Source organism: Caloenas nicobarica, chromosome 3 (genome assembly GCF_036013445.1).
Source record: "Caloenas nicobarica isolate bCalNic1 chromosome 3, bCalNic1.hap1, whole genome shotgun sequence".
In the NCBI taxonomy this organism is placed as follows: domain Eukaryota; kingdom Metazoa; phylum Chordata; class Aves; order Columbiformes; family Columbidae; genus Caloenas; species Caloenas nicobarica.
The window spans coordinates 25,666,184-25,688,090 of record NC_088247.1 but is presented as its reverse complement, the minus strand read 5'-3'; the positions used below and the strand labels follow the sequence as shown (position 1 = coordinate 25,688,090).

General features: G+C 41.7%; 1 protein-coding gene across 1 annotated transcript in view; it reads right to left on the bottom strand.

Annotated features, from left to right (window-relative positions):
• Window positions 1-21,907, bottom strand: part of LRRC1 (leucine rich repeat containing 1) — a 71,482-nt gene that overhangs the window by 37,269 nt on the left and 12,306 nt on the right. Inside the window, exons 2-4 of the mRNA XM_065631723.1 lie at window positions 19,317-19,434; window positions 3,795-3,873; window positions 609-698 (exon numbers count right to left, since the gene is read on the bottom strand). Coding sequence (XP_065487795.1) covers window positions 609-698; window positions 3,795-3,873; window positions 19,317-19,434 — 287 coding nt within the window. The remainder of the gene's footprint in view (window positions 1-608; window positions 699-3,794; window positions 3,874-19,316; window positions 19,435-21,907) is intronic.

Here is a 21,907-nt window from a genome sequence, read left to right as displayed (position 1 = left end):
TGTCCTTGCAACCCTGCTCTAAGTTTCAGAACTACCAAACACACCTTAAAAGCTCATCAAATATCATCTTAAGAGCTGTTCCATGAGTTTTCATCTCTACAGCTCCCACTGGAGCTTTTTTCAGAACCAGACTGCTCCTATAGTTAGGAACCTTCTAATTTCCATCCTGATCACAGCCAGCTTTTACCCAGCTGCTCTTGTGCCAACAATTGCCTGGTTTTGAGCTAAGCTGCAAGCCATCTGACATGTTCACAAGAACGGATCAATGGTCTGCTACAATGAAGGAAAGCAAAAGGTCAGAGCTGCATCACAAAACATCTATTTAATTTTGTACCTAAAACTCCAAGTTACTACAAATGCCAGAGAACAGAGTTGAAACATACACACACATACTTCAGGTTCTGCATTAGCCAGCTAATGTCAAATGAAAATGCAAAGGGATTTTTCTTAATAGATCCCTCAAACTGGAAAGAATACAAAAATGAGCACAGACCCGTAAATAACTTCATAGGTATATTACATACAACAATACAAGTCATTTATATAATAGGCATCACAATAAAGGAAAAATAAATTCAGATAGTAATAAAGTATTAAAAAAAACTTACTTCCCAATGTTTTCAGGTAGTGCTTGCAGGGAGATGTCATTTACCGAAAGACACGTTAGATTCTGTAATTCAGGAAAGCTTTCGGGCAACCTATGGAGATATTAATTCAAATCAAGGACTTCCAGCAGAAGCATTCACATTCATGCAATACATACTGGAAAAGAGAACATGTAGTAGAAAACAAGAGTCTATTTAGCAAATAGACACAGAGGGAGGCATGCCCAGACTTCAGCATGACTCTCAGAAAATTATAAGGGTCATAGTAAGAAAAAAAAAAAACCAAAACAACACATGACTTAAAGGCTTTAAAGTTTCTTCTGCGTCAAAGCACAGGTGATGTCCCTGTTTCCTAGCCTCTCTCCTCCCTGCCCCCAGTTTGCAACTTTAAAAAGCTACAGGACTTGAGAACATTTTAAAAATTTTAACAAATTTTAGAAATCAAACATTTTACCATTATTTTCCTCTATCACCTAGATGGTAAAATAATTAAATGAATTCTTTTTATCCAGGCTTCAGTTACATATATGCTTGCAGCACGGCCATTTTGTATTAGCTACTAGGCTGCTCTTCACTTGCTGCTTTTTGAAGAAACAGCCTGTTCACTGCAAAGACAATGTTTTGCTATTACAGCTTTTCACATTTACTGGTTCACAACACAACAGCATGTAATCCCTCCCTTCTTACACTATCAAATGCAGCCATATGCAAAACAGTCCCAAACTTTTCAAAGCCTTTAAGCTCACTAGCAGCTGGGTTGCACAAAGCAGCTCAGTTTGCAGTTACACAGGAGACAGAGTGGGGTAAAAGAGGCAAAGACATAGAGGAGGAGAAGCCCCCGGCCCAGCCATTCAATTTCTGCTCAACCCCCAGAGCATGCTAAACTCAAGCTGTATCATTTGGTTTGGTTTCTGCTCTCCCCATCACTCTGCTCAAGGCACATGGTATGACCTGCAGACAACCAGCCAAAAGGAGAGGCACCCCTACAGACAAATACGACTCTGCACGATGGGGAAAGGGAAAAAGACAAATTACAAGCAGGGGGCGGGCAGGGAGGGCTTTTCATGTGCTCAACTCCATCATCCACTGTGCAGCATTTTATGGAGCTTATTAACAAACAAGGTCAGTATCTCTAAAATGTGAGCTTCATTTTAACTATTCATTACCATTTAGGCTCTAACAGGTTTAAGACCAGAGTCTGTTTATCTTTTAGTCAGCCTTGAAGTAGACAGCTGGACTAGATGATTGTTGTAGGTCCCTTCCAACTGGAGTCAAAGAACTATTCCATTCTATCCTCTCTATAGTATATAGTGGACTTTCTATCTAATGTACAATAAACACATCTGCTTTTATTAATATAAACCTGAAATAATCTGAAAACAGCTGGAAAAATGGTCTGCCAGCCATTTTTAATGCACGTTCATCAATGATAAAGTTTGACAGTGAGGCAGCATACTGTATTAGTGGTAGGACATTGATTGGGAAGATCTCCAACTGGCTTTTTACGCTTAGAGGAAATAAGGACAAGAATCAATGGCTAAAAAAAGTTCCAGGATATCACACAAAAAACAAAATCACTACTAGACTTTTCCCACTCTGCCTGGGAAAATTAGTGTCAAAATCTACATGCTGTTATATAGATAAAACTGAAATTCTGGATTTCATCACAGAAAATACCTGGCAACCGTGTGTAAACAGCTTCTGGTATCTGTGTTTTCCAACTTAGTAAACTGCTTGGAGTGATGTTTTCCAGGACACACATACCCTTTAGAGTCACTTTATCAAGAATTTTTTAAATTCCCTTAAACTGTCAACAAAGAGTTATGAGATCTATTTCAACCCCATTAAAAAGCCTTTCAACTCTTCTGTTAATTCCACTCAGCTGTAGCTGTGCATTGCAACTACTGTTTAAGGAAACACATTACTTGGGCCCCAAGCCTTATTCGGTACACAAAACAGAGAAGGATAACTACCACACTAGTACAATTTTGATTCCAATACTACGAGGTGCAGCTCTGAGTTTTGTGTACTGCACAGTGATGCCTGTGAAAAAGCTGTTCGGTGACCCTCACCACTTGTGTATCTAAACACCAGCTCAGCCTCAGTTTGCTTTACTGGATTTTTGTGGTATTATTATCCTCACTACATAAATGGGCTACAGAGGCACAGGGATTAAGATCACGAGTGTCCCTTTAATGCTCAGAGATGTGACTTTCCAGAGAACTTAGGATGCGCTATGGGTGATGTTCAAAGCGCGCTTCTGAAGAATGTCGGCTGCACACGTGGGAGAAGCCGTCTTGCAAAACCACTGGAGCAGATTAAGATGTTACAGACACTCTCCTGTTTGTTAGCACTCCTGCAGCCCAGACAGCTCATCCTGCAAGTATTCCTGGCCCATCTCAGCACAAAGCAAAGCAGGTCAGTGAGCACCCACTGTGAACACTCTGGCTTATGTGACTTGCTCAGCACCACAAAGAAGCTCTGTGGCACAGGCTGGTTTAGGAAACGGTTCTCCAAATGGTATTCAAAGGCCTTAACTAGCAGATTGCCTCTTCTTTGCTATCTCCAGCCTCATTTCACTAGATAAATTCCAAATTCTTCAGCAAATGGAACAGAGAAATGTAAACAAAACTCCTCTTCTATATTAAAAATTGGGCACAATCCCCAAGCCTCAGCTCATCAAAACGCAGCAGCCGCAGACACACACAGTGCATTTCTGCCACATGTTACTGCATGCCACTGTGTCCCAATTGATAGAAGGGTGATGAAATGCTAGCCCAAGCTTTAATCATTATTAAAAGCCATTATCTGCAGTAGCTGATCTACAGTCTATTCCAAACCATCAGGAACCTGGGTTTGTGCCAGTGCATTCGTGCTAACCATTGCCTTATCTCTCCCAAGTGTGAGCATGGTTTTCCTACGCATTTAAGAAGAGAAATGAAAATTATTTAAGAGACAATCAGATTTACATTTTTCCTGGTTGGCTAACAAATTTCATCCCCTCCCAGGAGATGCACATCGCTTTTTAAATCTGAACTTTTGCTGCAGTCCCTGCCAGAGACAGACACTGTTGGCAAGATTTCATAGAGATCCTAGATCACAATTTTTAAGGGCTTATTTAAAACTGTAATTGTTACAGCAAGATTGTAATTCTGGTATGACAAGTACTAAGAAGAAGGTGGAAGTTACCTAGTCAGTGGATTCCCACTGAAATCTGCTACCTGTAGTGCTCTGCAGAATGAGATGCTTTCTGGTATTTCAGGAATATCTGCAGAAGAAAAAAAAAAATAAAGTAAAATTGTCAACAACTGTACTTGCAACTACACTGGAATTATTGCCTCATTACATTCAGTAACTTGCTACTGCAAGGAGTTATCTTGGCATCTTTAAAGACATTTCAACATGCAAGACTGCTTCATGTCCAAGTAGACGGCTATTGCAGCAGAGACATTTTCTGCTTTTTCACATCCCATTTCCCCTCCCTGCTTATCTTCCTGATCCTAGACAACTCACCTGTCCTTGGACTGATCTTTACCAGCCTCTGCCCATCAGAAAAACAGACCATATGTGCTAGGACTGCCCTAAAGAACCAATTAAAATCTGAACCTCTTGCAGTGTCATCAATACATGCCCACAGTCTGTGGTGGCAGAAAGTACATGGGGAGGGAAAACAACGGAAGGAAGAAGAGAATGTGCAAGTCTCTCCACCTGTAATATACACTCATGGGAGCAGAACCAGTCTCCATCACACTAAAGCCAGGTAATTTGAAAATATTATTTAAATTGATGAGTCCCAAATAAGTGCTAATACACTATTTCAGAATGCCAGAAAGTAATCACAGATATTTCTATGTGAAAACAGATTTATTTTTTCAAGTATCTTTAACATAGCACATTTACCTACTGAAGTCAGGCATGCTATCTTAAAAACAAAACTATCTTGTGAACCTCTTATATCAAGCTCTATTTCTATGAATAGGCTGCGGGTCCTCTGTTTAAGTCCTTGTTTAGGGTCATCAGGATCCAGGAAAAATGAAACAAACATTTTTGGTGTCCTTGTTTAACAGCTTAGATTTTTATGATTCATTTTGAAAATAATTCAAGAAAAGGCAAATCTTAAGTAAAAATTAGAGTTCTGTTTCCAAGTTCTAATTCTACAGAGCATTGCATCTACTCCACTTCTTCTTCCTGCTGTTCTCATCATAAAGAATATTTTGGGAAATGTCTTCATAGAATTCTCTCCTGCAAGTGGCACCATCGGCTTCAGCAGCCATCAGTGATCTAAACATGTTGAAAAATAATTGGAAATTAGATCTATTCCTACCTAGCTGAGTAACTCAGAATTGAGTACCTATGTATTTCAGTCAGCCCTCCTCCCCAAAAGTGGTGCAATGGCGGGAGGAGGGAAGGAAAGTAACGGAAGGAGAATACCTGCTCATCAGATTCATCTCTTGCCAGGTAATCTGAGCAAATGCATCTAATTTGAATGATTCCCAGCTCAGAACTGAACCCAGAGCCAGCAAGAACATCTGCCAAACCCACAGGTCACCAGCTGTGAATGGTCAATAAAAGTAGAGGAGCATCTCCTGGGAACCTTCTTCTGTTTCCTACATGAGTGGGAAGGGCTGGATGGAAGAAGGGAGAGGGGCGCCCTCAAATGGGTTTTACTCCACCCCAATATGTGCTTCCTCTTGGAACTGAAGCAAATCCCTCTTGCCTCTCGAACCCCAATGCTCCCAGTACACCCAACAGACACAGCTTTGAAAACAGCCACAGCAGATGGTTCCTAATGATTATGAGTAGCTCTGGAGTGATCTAATCACTAACTCCAGAAATACACTGTATATTCAGAAACATATTAACTGTTACTAAATATCAAAATACTGAATGAAAGAGGTGAAAATCCACAATGCGAGGCATCAAACCACCAAGTTGTGCTTCCACAACACCAAAGCCACAAAGGGCGAGGTTTGCATGGAGTGGTGCGCGCAGCACAAACAGTTCTCTTGGTACACTTCATGAAGGACAATAAACTACTTTTGAACCTGCGCAAACCCTGTGGGCCATCAACAGCAGCGGTTGTCTCAAAAAATGGAATAGGTGACTTTGGAGACTGAGTTCCATCAGAGACGTTTTTGTATGTTCTTACCCACCCACTCCTTCATAACAGCTTTGGTATTTGAGGGGCAACTGTTATCTTTCCTAGAAATCTATCATGAATGAGATCAATTCAGAGTGAAAGATGAGGTGAGGCCCTTGAGGTCAGAAGGGACAGGTCACCCCAAGTCCCCAAATCAGGATTAGGAGAGCTGGCTCCCCTGCGGCAGCTTGCCTCACAGAAAGACCAGACCACACAGCAGGACGTCAGCCTGGCACCAGGACCAGAGAGGTAGGCCGGTCACAATTCGGGACCCTGTGCAGGGACGTCAGGCCCAGGAGCAGCCAAGCCATGTGGTCAGGCTCCCCAAACCTCTTCACGGGCTTCATTCCATTCACAAGCCCAAATCCAGAACAACACGCGCCAGTGATGCGGTCAACAAGTAGATCCTCCACGAAGAACCTTGGAAGTAGCCATGAAGCTACTGCAGGAGCCAAAGGGCTCCCAAATTTAAATTGGGGATGCTTGAATAACCAGCCTGTTTCAAAGAGCCACATTCACACACGTCTCTGCTAACCTCACTTCAGTACTCAAAATCTCACACTTTATCCCTTCCATATGAGAGAAACAAACAGGTCTGAAGAGTGGCATTTGAATGACTCAAAAAAAAATGTTAAAGTATCATTAAGATTGCGTGATTAAATGATGACCTTGAAGTGATAAATTCTCAATCTTAAAGTGATAAATTCCTATAACACTCTAAGTACATAAAAGCATTTGCCTATCACTAACACTTCAGAAAGTAAAAGCACTGACGTCATTGCAGGGACATTGCTCTGCCTTGCAAAACAGATGGCATATGAACTACTTTTTTTTTTTAATTAAACATTCATGTAGAAGCATTCACTTTTGAAAGGGTTTTCTAAGAAACACAAACAGTACACAGAAATGGAAACCTTCCTTTTCCCTAGGTAGAAATATACATAAAATCAAAACTGCATTTACAAACAGCAAAGCTGATGGTTTTACCCATTCCAGTCCTCAATGACTGAGTGATGCCTGCAGAAGACTGAATTTATACTATAGGATTATTGAAAACAGAGGTCCTGTATGCACTCAATAGACACTGTTACTTCAGCCTTGCATTACAGCAATGACAAACACTAATACTGAGCTCTGCTAACCAGCAGCAAATCAAGAAGCGTGTCATCCACCACCTGGTCTTCATACCGTCCTTCCCTGGATAACTAGCTGGAAAAGTCCTGAAAGGGACATCACTATTTCAAAGCTTCTGAGGGCTCAGGGTAACTCATTTCTTTGCAACCAAGCCAGTGTCCATAACCTTTATAGATATATGTACGTACACACAGTCCTCTTTCACATTCAAAGAAGATACATAGTTTCTGTGCATGTGAATCATTCTCGTAAGGTGGGGGGCGGGGGGGGGGGAAAGGCAAAGCACATCCCTAAAGATCAAAGCTCAAATAGAAGTAACTGTCCTAATTTTTTTTGGGGGGGGGCAAATAAATAAATAAATAAATCTATACATATAAAAATGTAACACATAAAGAAGAAGATAAGCTTAAATCCTCAATAACAAAGTTTCTGAAACTAATCATGCTACTGATTTCCTCCACCAATGTATAGTTTCATTGCCATACTGCGAATAATTTATCTTATACTTCTGTATGATGGACTACAAAAACCAGAAAATGTCTTTTTAGCAAAACTATATTGATAAGCTTTTTCTGTAACAAGTCTTGGATGTCATCTATAAAAGCCAACAAGTATCTGAGCTACGTAAAAATTACTATAATAAGAGATACTACTTGAAATAAGACCGTATAGGCACGACTTATAGGTTGGATGCATTTAGAAATTACAAAACCTGTTCTGAAAATGAAATGTGCTTTCCCAGCCGAGATATTCAAGACTGTAAAGCCACTACATGAGCAAAAATCTTCAATAAGAAATGGTAACAGGCACAGGGAAAAGAAGGGAGATTCCATTTCTACATTAAGCTTTTTTTTTTCATGTAAATTACACTTTCCTCCCCACATTGACACTTTTATTGTATCTGATTAATTTTTCTCCTCAACCTAACTGGACAAGAGACAGACAAAAATTCAGTGCAACTCTCTGAACGGAGGATCATTATACATTTAGTATGTTGAATAAGGTTGAAATAACTCATTTTAATTGCAAGGCATCTTAACAAGATTTCTCAGGCAAAACACAACCAAGTTATGAGCAGATACTTTGTCACTACATGTGAAGACTCCTGTAACATTGCATTGAATAAATGAATTCAGAAGAGAAAAACAAAAAGCTTTTTAGCATATGACAAAAAATCTGGAGTGATTATTATAGCAGAGAAGATGATGGTCCATAATAGAAGCATTGACATCATAAACTGAAATGCAGTGCAGGATATTAAAATACATAAAGAAGTCCTTCTGTCTCTTCATGGATTAAGCAAGCTTTCACCATTACTGCTGACTACTAGATTTCATTACAGACATTAACACGTCCATCTCTGCCAATATCAGCAGCACTAAGGTTGAATGCTTTTCTTGCCACTGCTGGATAACCAGCGCAAATCCTACTTAAATATCTAGGATTCTCCTAATGCTACGCACTGACGAATGCTCTCCATTTACACGCTGCCCCAGATGTTGTGGCATACAGACTGTGCAGCATTGCTAATAATAAGGGTCTAAACCAAGCATAAGCCCTGTGACACGTGACAATACAAATACACTAGTAGAAAAAAGAAGTCATGCCAGCAGAAGCTGATGAAAATCAAGCTTGGCAGTCACGTACATAAGGTGGCATTTTTTCCACCCATTCAAAATACTTCTTGGGACGTTTATCATTCTAGTTTGTACAAGAATTTTCTAACGAGTGCCTTAAGAGGGAAGTTGGACACTAAGGAAAGTCTGTACTGTCTGAATGAGAATATTTTTTCTAAAAATCCTTTTGTTTGGCACTAAAGCATATTTTGTTGAAGATTTTTACAACAGCAGCACTCCTCAATAGCCATTTCCCCACTTTTGTTCTTCTGATGGCTGGGAGAGTCAGGGAGAAGATAACCTTCGTTTTGAATTGATAAAACCTTTTGAACGGCACATTTTTCTACAGCGTTTATAAGAAATTTCAAGAACTGACAGTATTTTTTTGTCTACTGAAGGCTACACAGCCAGCATCCTTTACACATTCTGCAACAGTGAACATAATTTCCAATACCTAATCAATATTGACACAGCAGTGGCCAGGAAGGTCCTAGGCTGCCACAGGGCTACCACACCAGAATTACTCAAACAGTGGACTCTAGCTCAAAAGTAAGAAGTATTTTTGCAAGAACTTGGCTGAAGTCTCAGCCATGAGACATGTGTTATGTTCCTGAGAGAGGGTTTACAATCTTCGATAGTCTTTCGGGGACCAACTACTGGGCACTGTTAAATTTTCAAGCTATGAGGGCGACACGGAGCACTGTGCTTAAGAAAGGCTGGAGCTGACACACCACATACGCCCCAGCAACAGTCAACTGAATAGTCCTGATCTAGACAGTCACTGCAGAAGGCTCGCCACCAGGTACATACAACACAACCACTTAACCACTCAGTGACTAGTAATTCATTAATGTCCTAAACGGTTGATTAGTTTATGCAAAAAGTATACCCAAGAAGCCCATTCCAGACTCAAAGACTGGGCCAAGAGCACCTTTCTTATGAAGAGAGACTGAGAGCGCTGGGTTTGTTCAGCCTGGAGAAGAGAAGGCTGAGAGGGGATCTTATCAATGTTTATAAATATCTCAAGGGTGGGTGTCAAGAGGATGGGACCAGACTCCTTTCAGTGGTGCCCAACAATAGGATGAGGGGCAACGGGCACAAACTGAAGCACAGGAGGTTCCATCTAAACATAAGGAGAAACTTCTTTATTTTGAGGGTGCCAGAGCACTGGAACAGGCTGCCCAGAGAGGTTGTGGAGTCTCCTTCTCTGGAGACATTCGAAACCTGCCTGGACACATTCCTGTGCAACTTACTCTAGGTGTACCTGCTTCAGCAGGTGGGTTGGACTAAATGATCTCCAGAAGTCCCTTCCAACCTCAACCATTCTGTGATTCTGTGAATCCATGCAACATTATCCCTCAGGAGAGAGATAACCAGCAGGGAACCAGATCTCATCCATCCAGTTCAATACACAGAGGAATCTTCCCCCACCTCTTCTCACATAGGTACTAGAGTAGATATTGTATATTGTATCACACACACACACACACAAGGTCTATTAAAGCATTAAGCACTACAGTGCTCGAGTGATTTATGAGCCCAGAGGTTCTCTTCCCACTTCCATGGAGGTTCCTTGGTGCCACCCAGTGCAGAGGTCTCTCAGAGAAGCCTGCCCTTGGGAAAGCTCTGCCACTCCACTTCCCACCTCCTCCACCTTCCAAACACAGGAGGAGGAAACTGCCCAGTTAGTCAAACACCTTGCAAGAAGGAATTTGTGCTGCAAACATTTGTTTGTCTTTGTGAATGGCTCTTCAGCTGCGAAGCCCAGCTGAGTGGGCTGTTGTCTCACAGCCGCCACCACATCTCTCTACCCTCCCCAAAGTAGCCAAGTGCAGCTCCCAGAGCTTCTGTCTCTGCAAGAAGGGATGGAGGAAGGTCACTCATCTTCTCCCTTCATTTCCACATTAAAATAATGACACACACAATGATCTGACAAGCTTCTTTTTTTCTAGAAACTGGGAGGTTTTGCTGTTAGCCTGAAGGCTGCAGCAATCAACCTCCTTAGGTAAATGTTACAATTTCTGGGGCACCAATGCGATAGGAGTCACATAGGTCTTGCAAAGTCTATTGAGATTAAGTGGCTTTTATACAGGTTGTAACACTTTCCTCTTGAAGCTCTGAGGCTAAAGACATACAAAATACAAGGGATACGGCTCTTTTAAGACCCGTCTTTACAACTTCAAGGAAAATTCACAAACAGGTTTAGGCTGGGTTTTCTCAACTAAGCCCCTTACTGTATAATTAACAAGAAACTGAAGCAAGGTATATATCTCATTCCTCCTCCTCACTGCTTCTGGATATGTCCCTCCCAAAACTGCACTTCATGGATACACAGGTATTAGGCAATTTAATTAAAAGAAAACTGCACAACGACATAAAAACAAGCTGGTTTTGAACAGACAGATGTGGTAAATTAACAGACTGTCCTTCTCAGCTGCAGGAAGAAGCAGCGGAAGACCAGGTGCTGTAAATTTGAAACAGGACGAAAAAGTGGAGGCAGAGCTCAAAGATCAGATCACAAGGAAACAAAAGTTCCAGGTGAACCAACTGGAAGGTCTTCTACCTTTTTAGTGATACGTGCCAATGAAGAGTTAAACCAGGCTAGGAGACATTTTTATAAAGATTTCCATCTTGGGCCTCGAGGCTAGCAGGAATTGAATGATTTTAGTCTGACAAGAACAAAGGAAAAGGTAAAAACTACTATTCTAACCTATGAAGCTGTGGATGACAAAGAGTGTTAGGTGTTTAACAGCAAACAGATATATTGGTTTAATTCTTAAGTAACTTCATAGTCATGGCATCTAACCTTCTCAACAAAAAAAAGAAACAAAAACCCAAGCAACTCTGTGGATTCAACAACTAACAATGCCTGTTTGCAGATCTCCATTTTATGATCTCTAATCTAGATTATCCAGAAAATGAAGTATGTATGTCACTCCCATACGGACTGTCTGATGTCTAACACTTCAGCTGATACTTCATCACGCCAAAGGTTTCTGTCTCTGACTTGTCCTGGTGATTTTAAATTAAAAAAAAAGCCCAACAACCACCACCAAACCTCACTTAAAAAAAAAACAACACCTCCAAACTTCCCCCCCAGAAAAACTTCAAAATTCATAGACTTCTCTTGAAGCCAGACACCGTTGCTAGATAAGCATGCAAGTACATCAGCAAAAAATCATCCTTAGAATAAATGGTTAAATCTGGCAGAATATACCATGATGGAAAAATCCACTTTTCCGTAATCCATTTTAAAATAACACCTTCTAAACTTCTCTAATTAGATTATTCCATCATGAGATTTCACTTATCTTCTCTTTCCGAATCAGTCAGCACTTACAGCTTCTTCCTTCCCCTCCTTGAAGGGCCTTGCTTGGTGATGAGGTTGGGTCTTTTCTCTCTCACCTTACTTCTCCTACTTCATACAAAGCTCACCTCCTCCTCCAATTTACCAACGACAAATTCATTTCAGTAACACAGATTCACAAATGCCAACTTTTCCATCACTTCTTCAAAGTGCACAAGAATTTCTAAATATCCGTGAGATTCTGCGGTGCTCCAGAATCTAAAAGCAATTAGCAGTACGTGTTTCTTTCTTCCCCACTACTGTGTGCTTCATACATCGACCCCTAAACATCATGTGTAAGCCATGAAGATGATAATGTTTTTAAAACACAGGTTTTAAACCAACCTCAATGGAGGGATGAGAGATACTACAAATAAAATACGTCACTAGAAATTAGATGTGTCAAAAAAAAAAAAAAAAGCACCCAACACAACTGCTAGTAAGCAACCATCTAAAATAGTGAAAAATTCTGTGATCTCCAAGTCTGCAACAAGGCAGCTTTGTTTTCTTTAGCACAAAAAAACCAGCACACAAAATAAAAGCCGCCAGCCTGACCCAGGCAAACGCTGAAGATCATCTGAAGAGATCGCTCTCCCACCATACAAACCACAATAGTCTCTGGTGGGATGTCCCACAGCTTTCAGGTGTTCACTACCAGGGTTGCAGTGAGTACATTCACAGGATGCTTTCTTGTCCCAGGTAAGATAGGTCTACTGAGGACTAGGAGAATAATTCTTGCTTGTCCCTAAGTGCTCATCTGGACACAAATCAGTTCAGAATGCAAACAAACAACATCCAGCAGTTGCACATGTTAACCAAAAAAATGCATTTACCAACTATGCTGCCTCACAACACAGCTTGCTGGATTTTTTTTTTTCTTGTCCACTGAGCAAGAACGTGTCAATTCACATTAATTTCTCAGCATTCTGAGTTTTGCTATTTACCACCAGACTTGTATCAGCACGTTCGTGTCAGGGCAGCTGGTGTCAGGCAGAGCAGAGGAGGATTTCACAGCGGAGGTCTCTGCTCGGAGGCCGTGGAAGCGCAGAGGGGGCAGCCAGATCCCAGGCGAGAGCACGGGGCAGGAGGCAGCAGCTGGAGGAGGACAGAGCGGGGCCCATGTGGGGCTGCACGACAGGATCAGAAGACTTAGAGTGCTTCTGCCTAATTAGCTTATGTCCTCACTGTAAAATAGCTGGGTCACCAGCCCGGGGTGAACTGAAACAAGTGCTCAAGCCTTTCCTCTGTCAGTAGTTTGAAAACACTGATTATCCTAGTGGGGGAGAGGAAAAGCGGTACGTTCACCTGCTTTTTGGGCTGAAGGGAGGTAATCCTACCTACACCAGGTGTATCTGTGAGAGCACACAGCTGAATGAAAAAGGGAAAGCATTGGCATGCATGCACTGATAGAAACAAGTGAGCTGAAGCCCCAGAAAGCAAAGCAAAGATTCCACACCGCTCTCCAGTGGCATGGACTGATGCTCTGCAGGTCAGCTTCCACCTGCTCACCCGCCCTTCTAAGGAAGCTGTAAATGACTTGTTGAATAAAATGTACCTACCATGCAATACACAATGAGTGTGGTGTCCTGAGGATGACTAAGAACTCTAAAGAGACTTTTAATTAGGTTGTAAAGCACACGAACAGAATAAACACTTCAGATAAAAAGCAGTAATATCAAACCACCTGCAACTGAAAGTGGAACAGTTAAGTACTGTTGTGGTTGATTTCTCAAACTATCCTGATAACTGAAGACAAAAGTTTCTAAATCTGCAACTATAACCCATTTTGGAAGCATGGAAAAGGTAAAAATGAGGCTCATGGATCATTTGGGACACTGGCCTGCAGCTGCCAAAGAGTGACCTCCAAAATCTCAGACACTGCTCAGACTGCTAGCCTTGCATAGCAGCAGCTCTCTCCTTACACTGCAGTGTTGTGACTGTTGAGGAGGGACCATCTCTACTGTCAGGAGGATCCTAAAGTGGCACATTTATCTTTTGTGAAATCTGTTATCATTTTCACATAAATGATAGCATATTTGCCATAACGTAACTGTGTTGAGAGAGGATTTTGGAATGAGAACATCCTGATGTCACAAGACTTGCGTCCAGAACAACTGCACTATCACCACAGTCATAAGATCAGTTTCACCACGAACTACAGAAATGGGTAGCAACTAATATATCATGTAGTCAGAATCCATCTCTATAGTAGGTATGAAATTGTACTCATTAAACAAACAGTATTATTCTTATTGGATACCAAAGTAAAGAAACACATTGAGATTTTGGTATTAAGCATCATGCAGAGGCAAATATTGCTTAACAAGATCTGCCCACACACAGATTTCCTGAGTAGATGCTGCAGCAAGCCCATCACTCTTCAGTGCACAAAGTAACAGATCTCAGCTCCTCTGGCAGCACAGTCAGCAGCAGAATCCATCTATGAAGATTATAAAAATCCATTTAATTCTCCCATTGCACACACACTCTCATCTTTTCCACTGTCTTGAAGCTCAGGGCTTGGACGCAAGACCAAACCACAAGGTAACAGAGCACTTCCACAGAGGAACAGCCCACTCGAGTCCCCTCACCTACTGTCAGCTAGAGAGCTGCTGCACTGAGTGCAAATCTACCGGTACACAGCGACCACACTGCGTGACCAAGCCCTTGGTAGGCACGTTCAGCGGAAGCAAGAAGAGCAGCAGCAGAGAAGCCTGCCAGAGTCTTATCACAGAGAGGCAGCAACGTGCAGGCAGACACAGAAGTGCAAGAGGCTCATCTCCTTCATAAGCAAGGGGGTTAGTCTTCATCCAGGAAGGGGATGGGCAGCGGGATGTTCAAATGGCACTCCTGCAGCTGGGAAGGGCAGGAAAGCCACCCCAGCACCTAATACCCAGCAGCCACTGTCCAGTGTGAAAGAACACAGTGATTTTCTTCTTATCCTAAAAGAGCTGAATGAAACAAGCTGCTGACAATCTGTGAAAGGCCTTCCACACCACACATGTTAAAAGAAAGTGTGTGGGGGGTAGCAATTTCTTTCAAATAAAAATACTACAATTAAATTAATACGCTCAGAGCATTTTAAGGAGCATGCAATGTCATAACAAGAAGTGGAATGTGGAGGATCTAATACTTGTCAAAGGCAAATAGAAAACCCTCTTTTTGGAGAAGAGGGATACTAAAAAGCAATGTACCACGTCTGCAAGAACATAGCATACATACATAGCATATGTAATCCCAAATATCAGTATGCATTAAATTAACTACAGAAACTTTATGCATGGCCCCTCCTGTCTGGAAGAAGCTACAGAACAAGAAAAGCCATTAACATTTTAATGAAGCTGGGATGGCAGGGCCCTAAGATCTAAGAATTCAGCTTCCAGGGGTTGGGCAGAAGAAAAGGGGAGAGGGATTCACTGGAGGAAACCTCTGCAGGATGAGCAGCACGAGCAGTAGCCTGCCACAACTCCCGGGGATCTCCTACAAGTGACACACACTTTGGGAGAGAGGGAAGCTTAATGAAGTGCCGGCTGAGACACAAGGAAAAAACTGCAGAAATTGGAGCACATATTTCTTCCTTTGGAGATTGCACTTCTTTTCTGAATCACAGGGTCTTTCCAGACTTGTCCTGGAGAATACCCAAGCGCTGTCGGAAAACAAACAGCACAAAAGTGCCTAGAGCAGAATCGCTCCTCCACCACACGGAGCAAAGACTTGTGCTGAGACTCAATGCAAAGCACAGGAGCCCTACCCAAACTTCAAGGACGTCAAGCAAGGAGGCTCCAGTGACCCAGTGTCCTTGCAGAATTCACCAGCGATGTGAGAATCCAGGAGAAGCTTTACCCAGGCTTGGGGAGCCTGAGGGAACCAGTGGTAGTTTCAGACACAGCAGTTGAGCATCCATCTCGGAAAGGAATACTCCAAGCCTCAGACACGCTTTGCCAGCAACTCAAAAGCTCAGGCATCCACTGCTGAAATCTTATGAGTCTGTTTTCTTTAGCTTTGGAACTAGTACAGTAGCTTTTTAAACAACCTAAAACCAAGAGGCAGAGATAAACAGCATTGCCAAATAAGCTTCAAAGTGTTCGCCATCAGTATGCTGTTTTCTTAGCACAGCTTCCTTGCTCTCTCATACTCCCATCCTTGATTCATCCATTCAACTTTGCTCAAATAACAGCCTCTGCCAGACTAGAAAAGCGCAGTGGGGATGCTTCCTAGGAAATCTGCGTGAACACATGGCCTTGCAGAGCCATCAGGAATAGCATCAACATGCAAATAATCCAGGAAAAGTGTAAGATTATATGGTTCCTAGCCTTACCCAAATCTTTCTCTTTCTGCACCACTAAGGCTGTCACCTTACCCTCCCCAGACTTCTCTCACATACACCCAGTATGACAGGAACAGGAAGTTTACATCCACTGCAGAGTTTTACTTAGAAGGATTTTTGTAGTTCTAGATTCACTTATTAACCAAAAACTGCTTAAAGGATTAATTACGTAGCACATTTTTAACATATACTAGCGTGTCTCGAGCATTTTAAAACACTTGGGAATTTAAGAAAGCCACACCTGAGAGTCTCCCTGTTCACCTTTCCTGAGTGCCTATGAACTAGGGCAACTTACACAGTGCGTAACACCGCATTGCACATTGCGCGCATGGGCATCCAGAGCAACCTCCGAAGAGTCAGGAGGGATCCTGCCTTGGGCAACAATCCCACCTCCAGATGTAACGCCTCACCGCACCTCTGGGCTGCACGAGGGGCAGCTGCCCACGGCAGCCGGGAAACGCACCCACATCCACAGGATGAGAAGAAATGGCCTCAAGTTGCAGCAGGGCAGGTTAAGATCAGATATTAGGAAAAACTTCTTCACTGAAAGGGTTGTCAAGCACTGGTACAGGCTGCCTGTGGGGACAGTTGAATCATCATCTCTGGAGGTGTTTAAAAGATGTACAGATGAGGTTCTTAGGGACGTGGTTTAGTGGTGGACTTGGCAGTGTTAGGTTAACAGTTGGACTTGATGAACTTAAAGGACTTTTCCAACCAAAATGATTCTATGATTCTATGATATACCCATCACCTCACGGAGCTTCAAGGATCATACACTGACCAAGGGATTAGAAAGTATGAGAGAGGAAGACATGTTACCATTTTATTATGAGATAAATGAAATGGAAGTGCTCTGTTTATTCAAAACCCTTTCCTCCTCCTCCTGTGATGAGAGGTTAAAATATAAAGCCCTACTCCTGCACAGAGAACATTAAATAAATTTATGTTTGCATTTTTAAGCTCTTCAGTAAACAGAATGGCCAGAACTGAAAGCAATTAGTGCACCGAACCAGACAGCTAAAATAACAAAAAACACAGAACAATGATCTCTTATTTCTCAAGTTCAGATGTCACCATCACACTTTCCTATTCACGCAGCATACTGCGTTTTGAAAAGCTGTGCTGTTTTTCTCTGCCTGAAAGGAATACAAAGAGTTTCGTTTCTTTTTTTTTTTTTTTTTTTAAAGCACTTTGGTAGTTAGAAAAACAAACACTGTTGGAGTGCAAACCACCGAAAAAAAGAAACCTTTGGCAGTTTAAGAACCTGACATATTGAAAGGTGGGTTCAAAATACAAAGCTAAGAAATGAAAATATTGTCAGTCTCCAAAAGCTTATGTGAGAATTCCCCCTGCAGCATCCCAGATGGTGCGTGTTTTGCCTTTTAATTTGAAGAGCCGTGAGACAACCATAACATGATCAAACAGCAGAAAGTACTATCAGTCATCTTCTGCCACGGCCCCCGTGCACCACCTCGCGCGGTGCGTTTTTCATTTGAAGAGTCAAGTCGTGCAATAACTGTGACGTGATTAAGCAGAGGGAAGAAGCATCAGTCACCTTCTGCAACGAACCGCAGAGAAGATAAAGTAATGCAATAAAATGGGCAATTAACACTGAACCTTGGATATAGGAAAGCAACTGCCATCTGCACTAGTCCAACCCATCATTTGAGAAAACACTTCCTTGTGCAGTAACTTCTAATGGCACATGCACATCTACTCAGCCATAAATGTTCACACCATCTGTTCTCGTTACAGTCGAGTTCTCAAGCCAACTTCCAAGTCAGGCCGAGGAGAGTTCACATGGCTCTGATCCACCAGCTCTTTTGCAGCTAGTCATTCATTTGCAAAGAGAATTACTAAGCCAACAGTGTTTCCTTTTGTATAAGGTCTGTCACAGACAGCACTCAACTCAGCCAAACTCAGTAGCCAAAATACCAATTAATGCTCATGTATTTCTAAAATGTTTTAACTAATGCATTTCTTCTGTCTCTCAGATTTTTTCCCAGTTTTCTTCTTTTACAAGGTTTTGCAAATGTGCGTAAAATCATATGGTTCACATAAATTTTTCAGCAACTGCCTGGAGACTCATTACGCTTCATTAATTATACTATCAGATAAAGATGGCATCAAAAGCACCAAACAAATAAAGATCCAAATTTCAGCTAGTTACAGGAAGGTAAAGTGGCCACTGAATATTCTTCAGTGGCAAAGGGTTGATACAAAGTTAAACCATAAAGGAAAAAAAGGCTCCCCGTTATGGTGTTTCTTCTATTAAATATTGTTACCTCCCTCCCTTATTTACAAGGTTACTCAGCTTTGCTCTCTGCCACTCCATACATCACACCTCAGAGATCATTTTGTGCATATAAGGAAGCAAAAATAGTTGACATTTGCTCTAATTTGGTAACACGCTGTTTCTAGATCACTGGGTCATAAGGCTGCCCAAAGGTGACCCACCAGCCCCTGAACTTCTTGCAGAACTGGTTCACCAAGTCACACACACACACAAAAAAAGTTTTCACTCCATTACAGCTCAGAACAATATAAGCAGCAAACATTACAACCGAATGACAAACCCATGTGTTTTCCAACAACATATTGTAAAAGTTTCTCCCAGCATCTTTTTCTGAATTTATCTCTGCATGCAGCAAACAGACTGATTCTTCTTCCAGAAGTACAACTAGAAATACCAGCACTCTGCCTCTTGCTTATCACGGGTTAAGGGGAGAGCTGAGATAAGGAACTGGACTTCTAACCCATAGGCAGCCTTTTTTTGGTCAGAAAGGAGCTTTTTTTTTTTTCTTCTTAAATGCTAGGCATTTCAGAGAGCTTGGGGAAAAAAGTAAATCAACATCTTGACAGATACATAAAAATAGGATATAAAGCATTATTTAAACTGAAAAATAAAGTAGGCTCTCAGAAATGTAGAACTACAGGCAAGCATTTTACCACTATGTTTCCATCACCAGCTCTCCTCTGCTCTTTCCCTCCTCCTCGTCTAGAACTACAGGCAAATCCATGAATTACATGAAAAAGCGTTCTGCAGGACATAGACAGCAACCAGAGACAGAAAAAACCCCACTAACCCAGTTTTATGGACCATGTCACAGGGCAATATAGAATCAAACAAATTAACATTGGAGCTTACCATTTCGAGACAAATCAAGTTCCACCAGCTGCATGAAATTCGCTATTTCTGGAGGAAGCCGCTGGATTTCATTATCACTAAGTCCAAGCTTCCGTAACTTCACAAGCTGGAAGAAAGGCTGAAAGAAAGAAAAAAATTCCACATCAGAAAAATATTCACATGACTCACATATAAGCGTGATAAATGATAAGCAATAACTGGATGCCGCTTTCAAAATTTGAGCTAATTAAAGTTATTGCTTAAAATCAGTTATGCAGACCTCTTTCAGAGCTTCATCAGAATGAACTTTTTGTTTTACATGTAAACAGAGTACCTAAAATGAAAATTTGTTTTTACAAAAAGCCATCTGTAAAGCTCGCTGTTAAAGATCACAGCACACAGGCACCAGCGAAATCCAGAGTGCCTGCTTCAAAATCATTGATGGGTGAGGTTACCCAGCAGGGTAATTAAAAGCATCCTAATTACACACCGGGGCTCATTAGGAAGTTAATACAGAGAGACACTTCTAAAGGACAATCCATAACACCCACAGAGAAGGGCTGCCAAGGTCTTCTACACTAGCGATCAACTAGGTTACCAAGCCAGCCTCCCTCGGGAAGACTTTCCAGCCTCACACATCCTCCGCTCCACCGCCCAATTTCAGAAGGGCTAATGAAAGTTGGGTGGGATACACATTATTCCAGGTCTCCGCAGCTTGCAGAGGAGCCCAGCCCAGGCCTGTCCCTACGGCGAGGACGTGGACATGCAACACAGACAGGCTGCTAACCGTCCCTGCCCCTCGGCTATGGGCTCAGAAGGTCTGGCACCTCCCGAGACAAAACCATCAAAGGACGCGGGCCAAACTGCAGGCCAGGTCAATGCCAGGCACCGGAGGCAGCTGGTGACTGAAAGATGAAACGGTCATTAAAAACCTTTTAAGATGCAGGCATCCCTAGGAAAACCGGAGAGCCCTTAGCTCATCAGAGCTTTCCTCTCTTCCAGGAGGGCCTTTGAATGAGAGTGACTGCAAGTGGTGAGGATTTCTGCAGAATTAAATGACTTAATGCACAAGTCATCTTGACCATAACTGACCAGACTCCTCAAGTTTTGTGCCCCTGAACCGCTCAGGCATTTTTGCCCAGCAGTCACAACCTCTGCATCTCTCCCACGTGTGGCATGTGTGCGTGCCTGCAGCCTCATGGGTTCTGCCCCTCAGGGCATCAGGAAGATGCTAGCAAGTTTTGGATACCTACTTACGTTTAATCACCTGCAATCCTTTATTGGAAATTAGCATATTTTTTTATTATTTTTACTTTTTTTTTTGCTGGAGTGTGTGCTCTGAATGTCACTCGTTTCTACCTTGGATTGACACAAGAACAGGCAGCAAGACACGCATCTTACCAGGAGACAAGGTAAAAACGTGGTCTTGTGAATCTGCACTGTGATACAGGTTTTCAGTCTTAGTTTGAGCACCTTATGCCCAAGATCATAAATCAGGTTTTAAGTGCAAGGTCTTCCAACCTCAGCACCAGACTTTCAATAGACATCATTGTTCCTTGTTGCAGAAGAATGAAACATAACTGAAATTAATGTGCTTTCCATCAAACACATGGGTTCCTTCTAGGGAATAAAAAGGATAGATCTTTAAAAAGTTTATAAACACTTGGCAATCAAAAGATGCACCAGATCTGAATGCAAAAATTGAGAGTAATTTTTTAGTTAGAATGGCACTTCTTCCCTCTGCCTCCAAGTATTAAAGGCCTTTGGTAACAGAGTTGAAATTGTAAGAGGGAAATAAAAAACCTTTACTATTCCACATTTGTAGCTCCCTAAAAACATACATTACAATTAAAATAGCCACAGATGGGTCTTTTTAATCCTTCTTTGACCTCACAAGATCCATAACTACATTTTCATTAACTTTTTTTTTTATATTTTAAAACAAATGCATCCCTTTTGCCAAATATTTATTAATATAACTAAACCAAGAATCCATCACAAACTTAGAAAAGCACTTAAAGATACTTCTGTGAAAACACAGCAGGAGTACACTCCAAAGAAGAGATCTCAATTTCTCCTAGTACTGCCCAAAGTAAATACTTGACGAAAAGTGTTCATCATCTAGTGTGTAGCTGCTAGACTATATGACAGTTATAAATATTGATGTTCTACTACAAATCTTCTCATAAGCAACAGCTGTCCTTGCTAGAGATGCTCTACAGTGGCAAATGAGAAGAGAGGAAGACCATAGTTAAAAGACAAGAGGAACATGGTTAAAAGACAAAATGGTCATCAAAAAGCTACCAAGAGCTGGGCATCCCTAGGAAGGTTTGAAAGCCCTCAGGCCCTCACCGCACCACGTGTCAGTGTTGTACGGATTTATTAAACGTGCAGAGCATGTGTGCAACAGACAAAATTACACAACAGTTAAAGACAGTCGTGTTTCTTTGACTGACTGCTTAAAAGAAAAAATGAACTGGGAGCTTTATTTCTAGTTTGCATAACAATTTTTAATGAATGACACCATTTCCTAGATAAAATCAGAAACTGCTGTTACGTGAATGGCATTTCTTTGAACTTCCTGTTTGTTTTTTTCCTTTAAACTACAGAAC